The sequence below is a fragment of the Lagenorhynchus albirostris genome, chromosome 9 (assembly GCF_949774975.1).
Source record: "Lagenorhynchus albirostris chromosome 9, mLagAlb1.1, whole genome shotgun sequence".
NCBI classification, from domain to species: Eukaryota; Metazoa; Chordata; class Mammalia; order Artiodactyla; family Delphinidae; genus Lagenorhynchus; species Lagenorhynchus albirostris.
In genome coordinates this window covers 43,610,715-43,633,044 of record NC_083103.1, presented here as the reverse complement: position 1 = coordinate 43,633,044, position 22,330 = coordinate 43,610,715, and the positions used below count along the sequence as shown (strand labels likewise).

General features: G+C 36.9%; 1 protein-coding gene across 3 annotated transcripts in view; it reads left to right on the top strand.

Moving 5' to 3' along the window:
- The window catches only part of USP47 (ubiquitin specific peptidase 47), a 120,837-nt gene that overhangs the window by 26,295 nt on the left and 72,212 nt on the right, over nucleotides 1–22,330 (top strand). The window contains exons 2-3 of one of the 3 annotated variants that reach the window (XM_060159654.1): nucleotides 14,979–15,038; nucleotides 21,028–21,231. In XM_060159654.1, coding sequence (XP_060015637.1) covers nucleotides 14,979–15,038; nucleotides 21,028–21,231 — 264 coding nt within the window. Of the gene's footprint in view, nucleotides 1–14,978; nucleotides 15,039–21,027; nucleotides 21,232–22,330 lie in introns of those variants that run through there. The other 2 variants (XM_060159655.1, XM_060159656.1) reach the window with 2 other exon arrangements.

The window sequence follows — 22,330 nt, the reverse complement described above, 5'->3', positions numbered from 1 at the left end:
TGTCCTCAGGAGTAGCACCCCCACTTCACTCCAAGGTTTAAAACAGGCAATCATCTTTTAGTCTCTAGGAGAAGAGAGGTGGAAGAGTAGCAGGATAGGCAGATGTATTATTTTTAAATTAAACTTTTAATTTTGAGTTAGTTATAGTTACATCTGTAGTTCTGAGAAATAAAAAAGAGGTATCATGTACTCTGTATCCAGTTCCCCCTAATGGCAACATCATGTAAACTATAGTACAATATAACAATAAAGGTATTGGCATTGATACAGTCAAGATACAGAACATTTTCATCTCCACAGGGATCTCTCATGTTGCCCTTTTATAACTACACTCACTTCCCTCCCACTCCCAGCCCCTCTTTGATTCCTGGCAATCTCTTAGCTGTTTTCCATTTCTATATTTGGTCATTTCAAAAATGTTGTATAAATGGAATCTTACTGTATGCAACCTTTTGGACTTGGCCTTTTATACTTAATATATAATTCTCTGGAGGCTTCTCTGGGTGTCCCATGTATCAACAGTTTGTTCCTTTGCTTATTAATGTCCTTGGTATGGATGTACCACAGTTTGTTTCCATTCAGCTGTTGAAGGACATCTAGATTATTTACGGTTTTTGGATATTATGAGTAAAGCTGCTATAAAATTCATGTATAGGTTTTTGTGTGAACATAATTCTTCATTTCTCTGTGATAACTGTTGAATAGTACAGTTGCTGGGTTGTATGGTAGTTGCATATTTAGTTTTTTCAGAAATTACCAAATGGTTTTCTAGAGTAGCTGTACCATTTTACTTCCCAGCAGGAAATTATGAGAGATCCAATTTTTCTGCATCCTTGTCAGCATTTGGTGTTGCCACTATTTTTAATTTTAGCCATTCTGATAGGTGTGTGGTCATATCTCATTGTGGTTTAATTTGTATTTATCTAATGGCTAATGATGTTGACCATCTTTTTGTGTGCTTACTTGTCATCTGTTTTCTTCATTGAAATGTATCTCATGATTTTTGCCTGTGCTCTAATTATATTGTTGCTTTTTTATTGTTAGGTGTTCAGAGTTCTTTACAGTATAGTCTAGATACTAGTCCTTTGTCAATTATGTCGTTTGAAATATTTTCTCCCAGTCAGGAGCTTGTCTTTTCATTCTTTTTTTGTGTGTGTGTGGGATTTTTAGTTCCCTGACCAGGGATTGAACCTCGGCCCTTGGCAGTGAGAGTGCTGAGTCCTAACCACTGGACCGCCAGGGAATTCCCTGTCTTTTCTTTCTTAACAGGGTCTTTGCAAAATAGATATTTCAGTTTTGATTACATCCAGTTTATCAATTTTTCTGTTTGTAAATCATGCTTTTGGTGTCAGGTCTGAGAACTCTGCCTATCCTTAGCTCTAGAAGATTTTTTCCTATGTTTTTTTTCTAAAAGTTTTATAGGTTTACATTTTTCATTTAAGTTCATGATCTATATTTAGTTACTTTTTGTATAAGGTGAGAGACTTAGGTCCAGGATTATTATTATATTTTTTTGCCCATGGATGTCCAATTATTCCAGTACCATTTGTTGAAAAGACACTCTTTCCTCCATTGAGTTGCTTTTACACCTAGTCAGAAATCAGTTGGGCATATCTGTGTGGCTCTCTATTGTATTCCATTGATCTCTATGTCTATTCCTCTACCAATACCACACAGTCTTGATTACTCTAGCTGTATAATAAGTCTTGAAATTGAGTAGACAGAGTCCTCTCACTTTATCTTTTTAGTTATTCTAGTTCCTTTGCCTTTCCATATAAGTTTCAGAATATTCTTGTCTATATCTTCAAAAAAACTTGCTGGGATTTTGATAGGACTTGCTTTAAAAACTGTATTTTTGTTTGGGAAGAATTGACATCTTTACTATGTTGAGTCTTACAGTGTAAGAATACATTATGTTGCTTTATTTATTTAGATCTTCTGTTGTCCTATTATGAGCAGAGAATATACTCTATTTGATTGTAGTTCTTTTAAATGTGTTAAAATTTGTTTTATGACCTGGGATATGGCCTGTCTTGGAATATGTTCCAAGTGCATCTGGACAGAATGTATATTCTGTCTCTTTACAAATGTTAATTAGGTTCTGTTGGTTGATGGTATTGTTGGTTTTTTTCTGTGTCCTTGCTTATTTTCTGTTTAGTAGTTGTAGCAATTGTTGAGAGAGTTGTTGGAGTCTCCTAATTATTGTAGAGTTATTTTATTATTTTAGTTTTACTGGTTCTGGCTTCACAAATTTTGCAGTTCTGTTTGGTTCATACAAATTTAGGATTGCTATGCCTTCTTAGTGGATGGGCCCTTTTATCATTATATGTTTCTCTCTATCTCTGATAATTTTCTTTGTTCTGAAGTCTACTTTAACTGATATTAATTTTTAAAATTAACTCTTGCTTTCTTTGATTGATGTTTGCATGGTACATTTTTTCCCTTTTTTACTTTCATACTAAATATTTTACATGAAATATGTCTTATATGTAAATTTATTTTAAAGCGTTTTATGTATATCATGTATTTGACATAGTATGTATTATCTATGGGTGTACATCTTTGTGTGTGTAGGTGTGTGTGTCTGAGTTTCTTCGAGACAGCATATAGTTTTGTTTTGTTTTTTTTTTTTTTGGTGGTATGCGGGCCTCTCACTGTTGTGGCCTTTCCCGCTGTGGAGCACAGGCTCCGGACGCACAGGCTCCGGACGCGCAGGCTCAGCGGCCATGGCTCACGGGCCCAGCCGCTCTGTGGCATGTGGGATCTTCCCGGACTGGGGCACGAACCCGTGTCCCCTGCATCGGCAGGCAGACTCTCAACCACTGCGCCACCAGGGAAGCCCGACAGCATATAGTTTTAATTTACCCTCCTAACTCTCTTTTAATTGGTGTGATTAGGTCATTTATATTTAATGTAATCATTAACATGTTAGCATAAACCTCCCATTTTATTTTGTTTTCTGTTTTTCATTTTGCTGTTATCTTTCACTTGCCTTCCTTTGTGTTATTTGAATATTTTTTAAAATTTCGTTTTGATGTTTCCATACTGATTTTGATCATATCCTCTTGTAATAGCTTTTTTAGTGGTTCTTCTGTGTATATACAAGTTTATCACAGTCTACTGGTGTCATTATTTTATCAGTTTAATTGAAATGTAGAAACATTACCTCCCTTTATGTCTTGTTACCCTCCCCTGTCTACAATATAATTGAATTAAATACTTCCTCTACATACATTTATAACCACATCAAGCAGTCTCTTAACTTGTGCTTCAACTGTCAAACATATAATAAAAACTAAAGAGGAGAAGGAAAATGTATTCTATTTAGCCATATTTTGCTAACTGTGTTCTTTTTTCTTTCCTGATGTTCTAAGGTTCCCCTTTAATCATTTCCTTTTTTGTTTAGAGAACTTCCTTTAGCCATTCCTTTAGGGTATTTCTACTGGAGACAAATTCTTTTAGCTTTCTTTTATCTGAGCATGTCTTGAATTCTGCTTGGTTACAGAAGCAATTTCTGGGTCATTCTTAAAGGACATTTTTCTGGTTATAGGCTCTTGGGTTAACAGTTATTTTCTGTGAGCACCTGAAAAATATTGTGCAACTTCCTTCTGGCCTCCTTGGTTTCTGATAAGAAAGTTGTCCCACTTTTCTGTTCTCTGGGTGTGTGTGTGTGTGTATGGTTTTTTCCTCTCTTTGTCTCATTTGTGATAGTTTCTATTGCTGTGTCTTCAAGTGGTTTATATAATCTTTTGTTCAGTGGTACCTAATCTGTTAACCCCATCCATTCTATGTTTCGTCTCAGACATTGTACTTTTCATCTTTAGAAATTTGAGTTGGATCCTTTTTTAAATTTCCTTTTTCTATAATTGAGTTTATTAATCTTTTCTTTCATAGCATTTAATGTTCAAGTCATGCTTTTTTATAATTGAATTTTTATTTTGGGTATAGCTGATTTACAATGTTATGTTAGTTTCAGGTGTAGAGCAGAGTGGTTTAGTTATACATATACATATATCCATTCTTTTTCAGATTTTTTCCCCATATAGGTTGTTATAGAACATTGAGTAGAGTTCCCTGCGCTATACAGTAGGTCCTTGTTGGTTACCTATTTTATATATGGTAGTGTGTATATGTTAAGCCCAGACTCCTAATTTATCTCTCCTCACCCCCTTTCCCCTTTGGTAAACATAAATTTATCTTCCAAGTCTGTGAGTCTTTTTTTTTTTTTTTGCGGTATGCGGGCCTCTCACTGTTGTGGCCTCTCCCGTTGCGGAGCACAGGCTCCGGACACGCAGGCTCAGCGGCCATGGCTCATGGGCCCAGCTGCTCCGTGGCATGTGGGATCCTCCTGGACCGGGGCACGAACCCGTGTCGCCTGCATCGGCAGGCAGACTCTCAACCACTGCGCCACCAGGGAAGCCCTGTGAGTCTATTTTGTAAATAAGTTTATTTGTATCATTTTTTTAGATTCCAGCTATAAGTGATGTCTTTCTCTGTCTGACTTACTTCACTTAGTATGATAATCTCTAGATCCATCTATGTTGCTGCAAATGGCATTACTTCATTCTTTTTTATGGCTGACTAATATTCCATCGTGTGTATCTACCACATCTTCTTTATCCATTCATTGATGGACCTTTACGTTGCTTCCGTGTCTTGACTGTTGTAAACAGTGCTGCAATGAACATTGGGGAGCATGTATTTTTTGGAATTATGGTTTTCTCAAGATAGATGCCCAGGAGTGGGATTGCTGCATTATATGGTAGTTCTGTTTTCAATTTCTTAAGGAACCTCCATACTGTTCTCCATAGTGGTTGTACCAATTTACATTCCCACCAACAGTGTAGGAGGATTTCCTTTTCTCCACATTCTCTCCAGCATTTACTGTTTGTAGAATTTTTGATGATGACCATTCTGACCAGTGTGAGGTGATACCTCATTGTAGTTTTGATTTGCATTTCTCTAATAATTAGCAATGTTGAACATCTTTTCATGTGCTTTTTGGCCATCTATATGTCGTCTCTAGAGAAATGTCTATTTAGATCTTATGGCCATTTTTTGATTGGATTGTTTGTTTTTTTGATATTGAGCTGCATGAGCTGTTTGTATGTTTTGGAGATTAATCCCTTGTCAGTCACACCATTTACAAATATTTTCTCCCATTCTGTGGGTTGTCTTTTCATTTTGTTTATGGTTTCCTTTGATGTGCAAAAGCTTTTCAGTTTAATTAGGTCCCATTTGTTTTTGTTTTTATTTCCATTCCTCTAGGAGGTGAATTGAAAAAGATCTTGCTGCAATTTATGTCAAAGAGTGTTTTGCCTGTGTTTTCCTCTAAGAGTTTTATAGAATCTGGTCTTACATTTAGGCCTTTAATTCATTTTGAGTTTATTTTTGTGTATGGTGTTGGACAATGTTCTAACTTCATTCTTTTACATGTAGCTATCCAGTTTTCCCAGTACTACTTATTGAAGAGACTGTGTTTTCTCCATTGTATATTCTTGCCTCCTTTGTCATAGTTTAGTGGACCATAGGTGCGTGGGTTTATCTCTGGGCTTTCTATCCTGTTCCATTAATCTACATTTCTTTTTTTGTGCCAGTGCCATACTGTTTTGATTACTGTAGCTTTGTAGTATAGTCTGAAGTCAGGGAGCCTGACTCCTCCGGCTCCATTTTTCTTTCTCAGGATTACTTTGGCTATTCAGGGTCTTTTGTGTTTCCATACAAAGTAAAATTTTTTTTTCTCTAGTTCTGTGAAAAATGCCATTGGTAATTTGATAGGAATTGCTTTGAGTCTGTAGATTGCCTTGGATAGTGTAGTCATTTTGATTGATTCTTCCATTCAGGAACATGATATATCTCTCCATCTGTTTGTGTCATCTTTAATTTTTTTTCTTCAGCATCTTATAGTTTTCAGAGTACAGGTCTTTTGTCTCCTTAGGTAGGTTTATTCCTAGGTATTTTATTCTTTACAATGGCAAATGAGAATGTTTCCTTAGTTTCTCTTTCTGATCTTTCATTGTTAGTGTATAGAAATGCAAGAGAGATCTATGTATTAATTTTTTATCCTGCAACTTTCTGAATTGATTGATGAGCTCTAGTAGTTTTCTGTTAGCATCTTTAGGATTTTCTATGTATAGTATCATGTCATTTGGAAACAGTGACCGTTTAACTTCTTTTTTTCAAATTTGGATTCCTTTATTTATTTTTATTCTTTGATTGCCATGCCATTGCCAGGACTTCCAAAACTATGTTGAATAAAAGTGACGAGAGTGGACATCCTTGTCTTATTCCTGACCTTAGAGGAAATGCTTTCAGCTTTTCACCATTGAGTACGTTAGCTGTGGGTTTGTCATATATGGCCTTTATTATGTTGAGGTAGGTTCCCTCCATGCCCACTTTCTGGAGAGTGTTTATCATAAATGGGTGTTGAATTTTGTCAAAGTTTTTTCTGCATCTATTGAAATGATCATATGGTTTTTATTCTTCAATTTGTTAATGTGGTATATCATACTGTTTGCTTTAGAAGAGTAGGTGTTAAGTCTTCCCTAAATGTTCAGAATTCCCCTGTGAAGCCATCTGGTCCTGGACTCTTGTTTGTTCGAAGTTCTTTAATCACAATTTTCAATTTCAGTAGTTGTGATCGGTCTGTTCATATTTTCTATTTCTTCCTAGTTCAGGTTTGGAAGGTTGTACCTTTCTAAGAATTTGTCCATTTCTTCCAGATTATCCATTTTATTGGCATATATTTGCTTGTAGTAGTCTCTTATGATCCTTTGTATTTCTGTGGTGTCAGTTGGAACTTCTTTTTCATTTCTAATTTTATTGATTTGAGCCCTCTCCATTTTTTTCTTGGTGAGTCTGGCTAACAGTTTATCCATTTTGTTTATCTTTTCGAAGAATCAGCTTTTAGTTTCATTGATCTTTTCTATTGTTTTCTTCATCTCTATTTCATTTATTTCTGATCTGATCTTTATGATTTCTTTCCTTCTACTAACTTTGGATTTTGTTCTTCTTTTTCTAGTTGCTTTAGGTGTAAGTTTAGGCTGTTTATTTAAGATTTTTTTTGTTTCCTGAGGTAAAATTGTATTGCTATACACTTCCCTCTTAAAACTACTTTTGCTGTGTCCCAAAGCTTTTGGATTGTTGTGATTTCATTTTCATTTGTGTCTAGGTATTTTTTGGTTTCTTCTTTGATTTCTTCACTGATCCATTAGTTGTTTAGTAATATATTGCTTAGCCTCCACGTGTTTGTGTGTTTTTACAGGTGTTTTTCTTATAGTTGATTTCTAATCTCTTGGTGTTGTAGTCCAAAAAGGTGCTTGATATGATTTCATTTTTCTTAAATTTACCAACGTTTGCTTTGTGGCCCACCATGTGATCTATCCTGGAGAATATTCCATGTGCACTTGAGACGAATGTGTATTCTGCTGATTTTGGATGCAGTGTTCTATAAATATCAATTAAGTCCATCTGGTCTAATGTGTCATTTAAGGCCTGTGTTTCCATATTGATTTTCTGTCTGGATGATCTGTCCATTGATGTAAGTAGCAGTGTTAAAGTCCCCCATTATTATTGTGTTACTGTCAATTTCTCCTTTTTTGGTTGTTAACATTTGCTTTATATATTGAGGCACTCCTATGTTGAGAGCATAGATATTTATGATTGTTATATCTTCTTGGGTTGATCCCTGATCATTATGTAGTGTACTTCTATTTCTCTTGTAACTGTCTTTATTTTATTTTATTCCATTTTTTAAAAATTTTTAAATTATTTTTTTTGTACACATTTAGTTTTATTGTAACAGTTTTTTAAAAATTTTTATTTTTGGCTGTGTTGGGTCTTTGTTTCTGTGCATGGGCTTTCTCTAGTTGTGGCGAGAGGGGGCTACTCTTCATCATGGTGCGTAGGCTTCTCATTGCGGTGGCTTCTCTTGTTGCAGAGCATGGGCTCTAGGCGCACAGGCTTCAGTAGTTGCAGCATGTGGGCTCAGTAGCTGTGGCGCACGGGCTCTAGGGCAATGAGCTTCAGTTGTTGTGGTTTGCGGGCTTAGTAGTTGTGGCTCGTGGGCTCTAGAGCACAGGCTCAGTAGTTTTGGTGCATATGCTTAGTTGCTTCTCAACATGTGGGGTCTTTCCAGACCAGGAATTGAACCCATGTCCCCTAGATTGGCAGGCAGATTCTTAACCACTGTGCCACCAGGAAAGTCCTGTAACAGTCTTTATTTTAGAGTCTGTTTTGTTTGATATGAATATTGCTACTTCAGCTTTCTTTTGATTTCCGTTTGCATAGGATAACCTTTTCCATTCCTTCACTTTCATTCTATATGTGTCCCTAGAACTGAAGTGAGTCTCTTGTAGACAGCATGTACATGGGTCTTGTTTTTGTATCCATTCACCTATCAGTGTCTTTTGGTTGGAGCATTTAATCCATTTACATTTAAGGTAGTTATCAATATGTATGTTCTTCTTGCAATTAAAAAAAATTATTTAGGATTTGTTTTTGTAGCTCTTTTTTTTTCATTCCTCTTTTGTTCACTTGTGATTTGATGACTATCTTTAGAGTTGTGTTTGGATTACTTTTTCTTTAAGTTTGTGTATCTAGTGTAGATTTTTGGTTTGCGGTTACCATCAGGTTTTGATATAGCAGTCTCTATATGTATATATACAAGATTGTTTTAAGTTGCTGGTCTCTTGATTTCAAATGCATTTCCAATATCCTGCATTTGTATTCTCATGATTGCTGATTTTTATATAATATTTTTGTGTGGACTGTTTCCTACTTTTACTGTATGTTTGCCTTTACTAGTGAGCTTTCCCATTTGTAATTATCGTTTTTCTAGTTGTGACCTTTTCTTTTATGCCTAGAGAAGTTCCTTTAACATTTGTTGTAAAGCTGGTGTGGTGGTGCTGAATTCTCTTAGCTTTTGCTTGCCTGATTTTTCCATCAAATTTGAACGAGAGCTTTGCTGGGTAGAGTATTCTTGGTTGTGGGTTTTTCCCTTTCATCATTTTAAATATATCATGCCACTCCCTTCTGGCCTGCAGAGTTTTTGCTGAAAAATCATCTGATAACTCTATGGGGATTCCCTTGTATGTTATTTGTTGCTTTTCCCTTGTTGCTTTTAATGTTTTTTTCTCTTTGTCTTCCATTTTTGTCAACTTGATTAATATGTGTCTTGGCATGTTCTTCCTTGGGTTTATTCTATATGGGATTGTCTGCACTTCTTGGAGTTGAGTGAGTGGTTCCTTTCCCATGGTAGGGAGGTTTTTGACTATTGTCTCTTCAAATATTTTTTCAGGCCCTTTCTCTCTCTTTTCCTTCTGGGACCTCTATAATGTGAATGTTGATGCATTTAATGTCATCCCAGATGTCTCTTAGACTGTCCTCATTTCTTTTCATTCTTTTTTTTTTTCTTTATTCTTATTTCTTTATTCACACCACAGCTGTGATTTCCACCAATCTCTCCTCCAGGTCACTTATTCATCCTTCTGTCTCATTTATTCTGCTATTGATTCCTTCTTATTTATTTTTCATTTCAGTTATTGTACGGTTCATCTCTGTTTGTTCTTTAAATTTTCTAGCTCTTTGTTAAAAATTTATTGTATCTTCTCGGTCTGTGCCTCCATTCTTTTCCCGAGATGTTGAATCATCTTTACTGTCATTACTCAATTCTTTTTCAGGCTGATTGCCTACCTCCACTTCACTTAGTTGTTCTTCTGGGGTTTTATCTTGTTCCTTTACCTGTAACATATTTCTCTGCTGTCTTATTTTGTCTAACTTTCTGTGTTTGTGATCTCTGTTTTTCAGGCTGCAGGTTTGTAGTTGCACTTGCTTCTGGTGTTTGCCCCTTGGTGGGTGAGGTTGGTCCAGGGGCTTGTGCAACTTCCTGTGGGATGGACTGTAGCTGCCCCCTGGTGAGTGGAGCTGGTTCTTGTCCCTCTGGTGGGCAGGACCATGTCAGGGGGTATGTTTAGAGGCAGCTGTGCACTCAGGACAGATGTTAGGCAGCCTGTCTGCTGATGGTGGGGCTCTGTTCTCACCTTCTTGGTTGTTTGGCCTGAGGCGTCACAGCACTGGAGACTGCAGGCTGTTTGGAGGGGCCAGGTCTCGGTGCCAAAATGACCACCTCCAGAAGAGCTCACGCAGATGTGTATTCTCTGGAGTCTCTGCCAGCAGTGTCCTTGCCCCCACAGTGAGCCACAGCTGAACCCCGCCTCCCCAGGAGACCCTCTAAGGCCCGCAACTAGGTCTGGCCCAGGCTCCTATGGAGTCACTGCTTTGCCCTGAGTCCCAGTGCATGTGAAACCTTGTGTGTGCCCTCCAAGAGTGGAGTCTCTGTCTCCTCCAGTCCTATGCAGCTCAAGCCCCCCTGACCTTCAAAGCCAAATGCTCTCAAGGCTCCTCCTCCTGATGCCAGACCCCCAGGCTGGGGAGCCTGACGCTGGGCTCAGAACTCTCACTCCTGTAGGAGAACCTCTGCGATATAATTATTTTTCAGTTTGTGGGTCGCCCACCTGGTGGGTATGGGATTTGATTATATCGCAAAAGCCCTCCTCATACTGCCTCGTTATGGCTTCTTGTCTTTGGATGTAGAATATCTTTTTTGGTAGGTTCCATTCTTTTTTGTCAATGGTTGTTCAGCAGTTGGTTGTGATTTTGGTGTTTTTGTGAGAGGAGATGAGCTCAAGTCCTTCAACTCTGCCACCTTGTCTCCACTTGAGTTGAATCTTTAATATATCTTTCATTTATTTCCTTTGCATTCTTTCCTGTACCTTCTTAAAATGTAGAATATAGTTATAAACTTTTTATATTCTTGTCTATTAATTATATCATCTGTATTATATCTGGGTAGGTTTTCATTGATTGATTTTTCTCCTCATTATGGGTCATCATTTCCTACTTTGATGCATGCCTGTTTATTTTGGATTGGATGCCAAACACTGAATTTTATGTTGATGGGTGCTGGGTATTTTTAATTTCCATAGATATTCTTGAGGTTTGTTCTCTGACAGAGTTTTAATTTACTTGTAAACACTTTGATCCTTTTGAGGCTTGCTTTTAAAAAGTGTTGTAAGTTTGATCCAGAATAGCCTTTAGATTAGGCCTAATTTGGTCCCACTACTGAGACAATACTCTTCTATGTACTCTCATCTGAGCCCCGTGTATTATGAAATTTTTTTCACTTTGGCTGGTGGGAACTGAAGTGAGCTCCAGGGATTCTTTCCTGTGGTTCTTTCCCCTGCCTCAGGTAGTTTCTTCACATGCATATGCTGGTGAGTACTTAGGGAGGACCACTACATATCTCTGGAGCATGCTATTTGCACATCTTTCTTCTCTTCAGTATTCTTCTCTGTAAATTCTAGCTGAATTGACCCACTTGAACTTCTAACCTTATCTTTTCAGCTCAGGAAGATTGCTGAACTTTAACTGGGTTCTCTCTCCCTGCACTGCAGCCTGGAAGGTAGCTTACCTTTTTTGTTTGTTTTCACAGGGATCACTGTCCTGTGTTACCTGTTATTTAATAATATTTTTAAACTATTGTTTCATATATTTCATCTCTTCTTTTTAGTTGTTTAAGGTGGAGAGGGTAAATCCAGTCTGCTATTTCATCTTAGCTCATAATGGAAGTTTTTTGGAGTTAACAATAAACAAGTAAAATATAAACAAATATATCAGGTGGCTATAAGTGTACTATGGAGAAACCTGAAGGAAGGGAGATGAAGAGGATTGCAATTTTAAATAGAATGGTGAGAAGAGGACCAGTTTGAGAAACTAGCTATTTTGGTTATTTTTTGCTTTATAATAGCCTACACCCACACTTAATGACTTTTGCTCATGGACGTGCAATTTGGGCCAGGCTGAAGAGAGACAGCTTGCTCTGCTCTGCTAGGCGTCAGTTGGGGCATCTGAAAGGCTGGGGTCTGGAATCATCTGAATACTTCCTCACATGTATGGTTGTTGATGCTGGTTGCCAGATGGGATCTCAGTTGGGTTGTGGCTAAAACATATACACATGACCTTTCCATGTGGCTGCGTGGCTCCGATACAGCATAATGGCCAGGTTCCAAGGGTGAGCATCTGAAAGAAAGCCAGGAAGAAGCTGTGTTGCCTTTCCTGTTTTCTAGCCCAGCCTTGAAAGTAATGTTATGTGTCACAGGAAGTCACTAAGGCTGGCCCATATTAAAAGGGACTGGACTTAGACTCCTAATCTTGCTGGGAGGCATGTCAAAGAATTTGTGGACACATTTTAAAGCCATCACAATGATACTTGAGAAAGGATATCTGAAGGAAGAGCATCCCAGGTACAGTGTACAGAAATGCAAAGACTCTGAGGCTGATGGATACCTGATGGTTTAGATTTGTTTATTTTGAATTTCCCCTGTACAGTGTCATCTCCTTGAGGGCAAGGGCTTTTGTTCACTGCTATTTTCTCAGCACCTAAAACAGTGTTTGACAGATAGTTGTAGTTTAATTCTTATTTGTGGAAGAGATAGCGTATTGGCAGCAGGTATCAAAAAAATCCTAAAAATGAGTACATAACCTTTGATCTAGAATTCTTTCTTTAGGAAATAAACTTTAGGGAAAAAAATTGTACAAATACGCAAAGCTGTACTGAAAATTTGAAGGTGTCTAAATGCCCATTAATAGATGAGTTAAATAAATTATGTTTTGCCTATATAATGGAACACTGCAGTTTTTAAACTAAATGTTTTGACCCAGAAAGATGAGTGAGTGTTGAGGGAAAAGGAGCAGAATTCAAACGATGGTGTTCGGAATGATCTTTTTTGGTTAATAATCTTTATATAATATATGCATAAAATGGAGAGGGATCTAATAGGATGTATATCAAATTTTTAATAATTGCTATAGGAGTTATTTTAGACTTGCTTGTCAAAAAATATGTATTACTATTATAATAGAAATACATTTCGATTGTAAAAGCAAATGAGGTAAAATTTTTTAATAAATTTTTTAATAAAATTTTTTAATTTTTATAGAATAGTATCTAAGCTACTATGAGTGATAAAAAGCACCTTTTAAAACAATATGTTGGGTTCTTTTTATTAATTAAAGAAGGTGGAGGAAAACGAAATTTGTACAGAAGTTTGGGATGTAAAATCAAGATTTTTCAAGAGATTATCTCTTGATTATAGGTTATCCTTATTTCCTTTTATATATTTCTGTATTTTCTTGATTTGCTAAAATAAGCTTTTAAAATAAGGAAGAGATATTAAAAGAAAATAGCTGTAGGGGATAATGTTAAGCAGCTTTACTTTAATAGTATTTATAATGTGAAAAATCTAAATTCATAAGGTAGCAAAATCGGGGATCTTTTGGTTTCCTTGCAGAGTTCCTTTAATGGTCTCAAAATAGTGACTTAGAAAGAGAAAGACAAATACTATATGATTTACTTATATGTGGAATCTGAAAAACTGAACTCTTATCAACACAGAACAGATGGGTGGTTGCCAGAGATGGGGGATGGGAGTTGTGTAAATAGGTGAAGGTGGTCAAAAGATACAAACTTCCAGTTATAAGATAAATAAGTTCTGAATGTAATATACAGTGTGATGACTATAGTTAACAATACTGTATTGTATATCTGAAAATTGCTAAGGGAATAGAACTTAAAAGTTATTATTACAAGGACAAAAAAGTTGTAACTATGTGAGATGATGGATGTTAACTAAACTTATTGTAGTAATTAATCATTTTACAGTATATACATATATCAAATCATTATGTTGTAGCCCTTAAAACTGCTACAGAATTATATGTTAATTATATCTCAATAAAACTAGCAAAATATGACTTAGAACATTTGACTTATACACAGTTCTGAAGCTCCTACTCTTTGTTAAAATGTGGTTGTTTTCCATGTTAATATTATTTTTTATCACCATAATGTAGGTTTTCAGTAACCTTACAAGAGTAATTGAGGGGCTTCCCTGGTGGCGCAGTGGTTAAGAATCTGCCTGACGGGCTTCCCTGGTGGCGCAGTGGTTGAGAACCTGCCTGCCAATATAGGGTACACGGGTTCGAGCCCTGGTCTGGGAAGATCCCACATGCCGCGGAGCAACTAGGCCCGTGAGCCACAACTACTGAGCCTGAGTGTCTGGAGCCTGTGCTCCGCAACAAGAGAGCCCATGACAGTGAGAGGCCCGCGCACCGCAATGAAGAGTGGCCCCCGCTCGCTGCAACTAGAGAAAGCCCACGCTCAGAAACGAAGACCCAACACAGCCATGAATGAATGAATGAATGAATGAACAAATGAATGAATCTGCCTGCCAATGCAGGGGATGCGGGTTCAAGCCCTGGTCCGGGAAGATCCCACATGCCATGGAGCAGCTAAGCCCGTACGCCAAAACTACTGAGCCCGTGTGCCACAACAACTGAAGCCCACGTGCCTAGAGCCTGTGCTCCCCAGCAAGAGAAGCCACTGCAATGAGAAGCCCGCGCACCACAACGAAGAGTAGCCCCCACTTGCCACAACTAGAGAAAGCCCGTGTGCAGCAACGAAGACCCAACACAGTCAAAAATAAATAAATAAATAAATTTATTATTTTTTTTTGCGGTACGCGGGCCTCTCACTGTTTTGGCCTCTTCCGTTGCGGAGCACAGGCTCTGGACGCGCAGGCTCAGCGGCCGTGGCTCACGGGCCTAGCCGCTCCGCAGCATGTGGTATCTTCCCGGACCAGGGCATGAACCCGTGTCCCCTGCATCAGCAGGCGGATTCTCAACCACTGTGCCACCAGGGAAGCCCCCAATACATTTATTTAAAAAAAAAGAGTAATTGAGGCCTAAGATTAAAACTACAAATGTAATTTATGAATGAAATCTTAGATGATATAGTAATACTTTAATTCATACATATTTTGTTGCAAAAATGTTTTTAGGTTAATTATTCTCATTTCACTGTCTTACCTCTTTATTTTAAAGAAATAATTTGTAATTCATTTTGTTCTTACACACCATAGGATGTGTTTTGGAGATGCAGACAAAATATCTTTGATGAAATGAAGAAGAAATTTTTACAGGTAGACTGCTGATGTAATTGCATTAGTGTGATAATCAGCAGAGCAAGTAACAGCATGTTAGTATTTTTATTTAATAACAAGGCATGTCTTAAGTTTTATGCTTGTTTGGCTATTTTATTTCTACCTGATTTTATTTATTTTTCATTTTGTTTATTTATTTATTTTACCTGATTTTAATAATAAGAAAGTCACCTTAAATGAATGTATGTCTGATAGTACCTTGTCTTTAACAAGTGAATGAGGTGGAAAACTGATATAAAAACTATAGAACGTTTAGTTTTGACTTTTGGGTATAATAGTTGTCTATTTTTTACGGATGTATTTATTTTCTGAAATATTAATAGTGCTGGGATTAAGTTAATAATTTACAGAGTCAAAACCCAGACATCTTATTTGAAGAATTAAATAGAACTGTTACCTTCCTGACAGCCTGTATGCACTACAAACCTAAACAGTCCTGTGATGTAGCATCCCATTCTAACCTTTACTTAATATCTCACTTTCCTCAGGTCCCTTTAGCTCTAAGTTCAAGGTTCTTTATTTAATCTCTTCTGTCCTCTTCAAGTGATCTCTGGCAAGAGGCCACGTAGAAAAATATCATGTAATATTTTAGGGTTTGCTGGGGGAGTTGGAGTGGAGTGGAGGGAGGATCTTAAAAATAAAATAATCTTTTTCTCATGTAAGTTAAGACTCCCAGCACTACTTGTTACTTGTTTAAGTAAAAATGCACAGTCTGAATGAGGCTGATAAATTTAATAAACTTCAGTGAGCAAAAATATTTATACCATCAATTTTTTTTTTTAGTCTGTGGCAGTATATTAGCCGTGAGCTGTGGATGCCCAGAAGGGTAATGCTCTAGCGCTTATAAGCTCATAGCAGTTTCTTTATCAAGTAGTAGATAAAATGGACTCTCTGTGTGTGTGTGTGTGTGTGTGTGTGTGTGTGTGTGTGCGCGCGCGCGCGTGTGCGCGCATTTTTAAGTTTGCAACCATAGTATTATCATTTGTAATAACACTGAAAGGAAGAAAGTCTTGAGAGAAAATGGGTTGACTATAAAATTTAGAGGTAAAGAGGTCCCTTTGTAATGTTTTTAAATTATTCATATTAATTTTTTTCTTAGAAAAATCTTAATCTTGTTAACTTTGAATTGTGTTTGATATTGTTTTCTGCATGCTAATGCCATTCTAAATATATGCATTAATTATACACCTTGTTTTGTGTTTTTTTAATAAGAAACACGAAGTATTTTATTATGAAACAAAAATTATGATGTTAACTTCAGAGAACTCAGATTTGAACTTAGAACTGTTTGGAATGCCAAGAATAGGAGACAAGATGACTTGAGAGGCCCTGAGACTCCTTAGACAGAACCATCTGTGTTGACCACTTCTAGATGTTCCTATAGATGTTTCTTCCTTTGGAAGAAATCTGTTTTCAGTGTTTTTATCCCAGTATGTTTTACCTTTTGTAAATAAGACTATCATTTTTGTTTGTTTTGTTTTTTCAAGGATTCTTTTTTCAGACTTTGCTTGGAAATCTGGCTTTGTTTCTGCATAGAGCACAAAGACAGAATACTCTCTTAGCATATAGTGTTAATGTAACTGCTGTTGACTTTACCCTTTTTCTCACAAGTGTAATATTGCTATGAGTTGCCCACCAAATAAGTAGTTTTAATTTTATACTTTGTACCTTTTTTGTAATTGGCCAGATTTTCTGTGTAGGGAACTTTGTGCCCTTCTAATAGCTCACCTAATATAGATGAAATGTTTTCCCAAGTGGGACATGCTTTAGGCTTTTCTAAAACTTTGCATTTGTTTTTTCTTACCTGTTTTCTCCTATTCATTATAGAACTTTTACTGACTCAGAAATTGTGCTCGCTTCCCTAAATTATGATGTGTCTTCAGATGCTTTACCTTAATGTTGGGTGTAGTGCTTAAATGGAACCCCCGCCACCAACCACCATCACTAATACCACCACCACCACATTCTTCCCAGCTAGCACTTGCATGTGCTTAAATTTATTTAGGTGTGTTTCTGTTATCTATTATTGTGGAACAGCCTACGCCAAAACTTAGTGGCTTAAAACAACTAGTTTATTTGCTCACAATTCTGTGGGATGGGATTTGGGCAAAGGCTTAGCCAGTCAGTTTTTCTGCTTCACATGGCATCATCTCGGATCATTACTTGGCTGCACTGGCTGGTGACTGGCTTTGGATGGAAGGTCCAAGAAGGCTTTTCTTATCAGGCACCCCAGTGCTCCACTAAGTGGCCACTTTCTCTCTGGGTGGATTGTTAGGGTTTTAACACAGCATGGTGGTCCCAGGATAAATGGATTTCTTTTGCCTGGCTGGCATATAAGAGGAACATTCCAAGAGGTGCAAAGGCAGAAGTTTCCTGCTTTAAATCACACAGTATCACTTCTGTCACATTCTGTTGGTCCTAGTTGGCCACAAGGCCAGCCCAGATTCATGGGAAGAGAAAAAAGAAGAAGAGTGGCAAAGAATATTTAGCCATCTGTAATTTACCTCAAGATGGTGATTTTTTTGCTTTGGGCATAAGTAGGACCAATCAGGGGTAGAACTCCAAAGAAATTAAGAAGAAAGAGGCACCCCTATTTTCCCAGTTCTAAGAAATACTTTTTTACATTTAAGTATTGTGGAAATCTGTATGCTTAGTATAATATTGTAGAATTTCTTTTTCTCTTGAAAAGCTATAATAAAAAGATTGGTACAACTTTATTGTTGAAATCTTAAAATTGGAAAAAAACAGTTTTTTCTAATTAGTTCCCAAATTGGGAGGCAGGGGGAGGGAAGAGATTTTGCCTCAGTGTAATTAGTGTGGGCAATCACGATAACAAAAATTCAGATGTAATCTATGGATGATGGCTATGTAATAGATTAAATTAGGACTGAAAAATGGGCCCAGGAGGTTGAGGATAAAGTAATAAGATTTACACATGGCTAGCTTAGAACTTTAAAGGTCAGAGTTTTTCGTTTGTTTAAATTATCCTAGAATTGAATTCAAGAGTAATATGTGATTGGCCCAGAAATTCTTATAGGAATCTTAAGAAAAAACAGAGGACTGCACAAAGTTTTATGTAGGCATTCATCACAAAATTATTTCTAAAGTGTAATAAAGTCTAGCTCAAGAGTCAGTAAAATTAAATTGATGGAACAAATTATTATTAATCCATGTAATAAAATATTATTCAGTTGTTAAAATGATGAGTTAGAAAAAGTTTGACAAGGAAAGGTTACATGATATATTTATAAGTAAAGAAAGAGGTTTCAGGGCTTCCCTGGTGGCGCAGTGGTTGAGAGTCCGCCTGCTGATGCAGGGGACGTGGGTTCGTGCCCCGGTCCGGGAGGATCCCACATGCCGCGGAGCGGCTGGGCCTGTGAGCCATGGCCACTGAGCCAGTGCTTCCGGAGCCTGTGCTCCACAACAGGAGAGACCACAATAGTGAGAGGCCTGTGTACCGCAAAAAAAAAAAAAAAAAGTTTCAAAACAGCATGTATATCTAACTGAATGTTTGTGTTTAAAAAGTGTGCATGTATATGTCTGTTTGTGCTTGTGTAGGAAAAATATTTGGAAGAATATAGACCAAAATGTAATAGTTATCTCTGTGTTATGAATTACAAATGATTTCCACTTTTTCCTTTATACTCTTCCTATTTTGTTTTTTTTGGCTGCGCTGCGTGGCATGTGAGATCTTAGTTCCCTGACCAGGGATTGAACCCACACCCCTGCATTGGAAGTGCAGAGTCTTAACCACTGGACTGCCAGGGAAGTCCCTATACTCTTCCTATTTCAAAAAAAGGAACAAAATTACTTATGTGCAATGCACAGAAAAGAAAGCTATTGTCATTAAAAGAATAAAAGGCATACATAAGATTAAATTTTGTGTTTACAAGAGTACATTTAGCCTTCAGATGAGATTCCATTGGGGTAATATTACCCACATCTGGGTGTGGAAGGAGAGGAGGCTGGAGTGCCTGTACCTTGCACTCACTTATTTAAGGAAAGAACCAGGAACTGCTGATGGCCATATGTTACCATATCATCATTCTTATGTATACTGTAATGTCAGCACTTCTGATTTCTGAATTCTTAGGTAGAGTTCTCTTGCTTGGACCGTCAACTTCAGCTTATCTGAAGCTTTAAAATCTGGCAGCTGTAGTGCTTTTCACCTGGAAAACTCGAGTCTGCCTCTGAAATATACTGTTGAAAGTGTAAAAGCGGATCTTTTGTAGTTGAAATTGATTTAGAGTTTCTCGTTCCTTTATCGTGAACCAGAGTTAAAAAGGGTCCACTTTATGTTTCTCAGTTTGAGATTAAAATGTGTAAAACCATCTATTACAAGTGTTAATATAACACCTTAAGCTTATAGCTGAAGTCTTTTTTGTTCTTTGTTATCCTGTTTATTTTATAAAAAATGTATTCTTTTGTTTTTAAATGGGTTATTATTGGTAACTAAATATTTTGACTTGTCTGAAATATAGTGCTAGCCAATCTTAAACATTATACTTCTTTTATAGCAACTTATTTCTGTTTTAAACTAATTGGATTAACCTTAGTTTAAGTAATCTCTTACAAACCCAAAATTATATATGGCAGAAACAAATTATAATTGTATTACCCTGCCAAACAAACAAAAATACCTTGTGGTGGTCCTGTCTTCAATACAAGTCAATGATAATAACTGCTCTTATTTAAAAATGGATAATATAGAAGTAACAAAAGATTGAGGTTAATATTATTGTGTTTTTTATAAAAAAAGGTGAGAAATACATTCTTGTATACAGTACCAGTTTGTACAGTTCATATTTGTGCAAAGCCTTTTATGGGGATAGCGAGAGGTCCCTCAGATAATGACTGCTGCCCTAGACTTTGAGGGAAAGCAAGAGATTTACATGATCAGATTTGCATATTAAAATACTGTTCTGGATTGAAGGAAGATGAGATTGGAAGAAGCTATTGCCACGATCTTAAGATAAGATTCTCATTGCTGCAGGCAGGATTAAAGAGGAAAGGAATAGTTCAAGAGATATTCAGATGATAGAAATGGTAGAATTTGGTGATTATGTGAGTTGAAGAAGAGGGAAGAAATGAGGAAGGTGCTCCTCTCTGGTTTCAGCAGCTGGTAGATGATGGTACCATTAATTGAGTTGGGCATTACAGGAGGAGGGAAAGAACTTCTTTCACCAAAGTGCCTGATGTAGCCCACTACTGCTGTGGAAGAGTCGTGTCCTTCAACAGCTTGAGGGAAGGCATAGCTTCTTTGAGAAAGTCTCCTTTAAAAATTTTTTCTCTGATTTATATACTAGATAAAAAAGAATGAAAAAATTTGTGACCCTAACTCCCTTCTACATTGGTAATTGAAAAGTATTTTTTCCTTGCTTTCCTTTACCCCTCTGCTGGCTGATCTATTTGGGTAAGCTTGTCAGCTCCTAACACACTGATAAATGGGGCTTTTGGACTTTTGGTCTGTGGGTACAACAAAGTAAAGGTCAGGATGCCTGATTGCTTTTATCCTTTAGTTATGGATTTTGCAATCTTATACAATCCTCATTGCATTTCTACACAGCTCTCTTTCTGTTTCATCAGGAAACCCAGAAATGCTTGATTTGACTGTGCTAGCATAGTAGTGACACATTTTTAAGGATCAGATTTTGTTATTTTCAACTGAAAATTGCTCAAGTAAACTTGTCTTCATGGGCTTGTTGATCACTGATTTACAGCCTTAAAAGGTGAAAGCAAATACCCACAAGAGCAATGGTTGATTCTTAAATATACCCCAGTTTTTCCAAAACAAACATATATGGTGCTTTATATGTTTGACATATCCATTAGAATATATTTCAGCCATAAAACAGTAGTATTCACACAGAGAAAATAGTATTTTGTGGGCATTTTTTTCATTTAATCATAGAAAACATAATTATATATATATTTTTAAAGATAAATAGTATATTTTTTTAAATTTCAGGTAGAAAATGCTGCTGAAGAACCAAGAGTCTTATGTATAATACAAGATACTACTAATTCAAAGACAGTGAATGAACGGATCACTTTAAATTTACCAGCTTCTACACCTCTCAGAAAGCTCTTTGAAGATGTGGCCAACAAAGTAGGCTACATAAATGGAACCTTTGATTTGGTGTGGGGGAATGGAATCAATTCTGCTGATATGGTAAAACTCTAAACTGAAAGCATCTTCTCTTAAGCTGCTAATAATATTATAGTCATTATTGTTGTTGTTTTTAATAGTATACTAAATCCTGGAACCCTTCTTAATATTGTAAGCAGGACTATAGAGTCTGTGCAACTCGATATTTGGATCCTCTTCATCACTTTACTTTCATTCTAGAGTCAGCATTTGATTATCTTAAAGTTTGCACAATGTCATTTCATTAGTTTTTTTATTCATGTAAGATGATTATCATAATATTGTGTCATCTATGGAAAATTTTCCAACATTTACTGAATGGGATATTCATTTTAAATATTTAAGTGAAAAAAGCAGGATATAAAATCATATGTATTTTATAATCTAATTTTTGGAAAAGAAGAGAAAATGTATATAGAAAGAAAAAAGTAATAGAAGGACTTACACTCCAATATTAACAGAGATTATGCACCAGATAGAGTGGTAAACACCTGAACAGGAGGGTTGGTGGTATCATGACTTCAACTTCAAAGACCTCACAGTAAAGTTTTAGAGACAGGTATATCAAAAAATAATTACACTAAGATGTTTTAAGTATTATTAAGTATCATTTATTAGTTTGCTGTAAGTGCAAAGAGGAGACACTGACCAGTTTTGCGTGGGAGAGTGGCAAAGGGGAATGTTGAGTTGGATCTCATCTGTATTTTAGAATAGTATTCTAAATAGTCTTTTTTCTTTCCTCTCAGTCCAAATTCACCCTGCATACGATTGCTAGAATTATCTTGTCATCTTAAATCATAGTACTCCTGTCACCTTCCAGTTTAGAAATCTTTAATGACTGCTCACTGCCCTGATTAAAAGTCATATTCCCGGGCTTCCCTGGTGGCACAGTGGTTGAGAGTCCGCCTGCCGATGCAGGGGACACGGGTTTGTGCCCCGGTTTAGGAAGATCCCACACGCTATGGAGCGGCTGGGCCCGTGAGCCATGGCCGCTGAGCCTGCGCGTCCGGAGCCTGTGCTCAACGGGAGAGGCCACAACAGTGAGAGGCCCACGTACTGCAAAAAAAAAAAAAAAAAAAAAAAAGTCCTATTCCCTAACTTAGCATTCAAGACAATTGGTCCT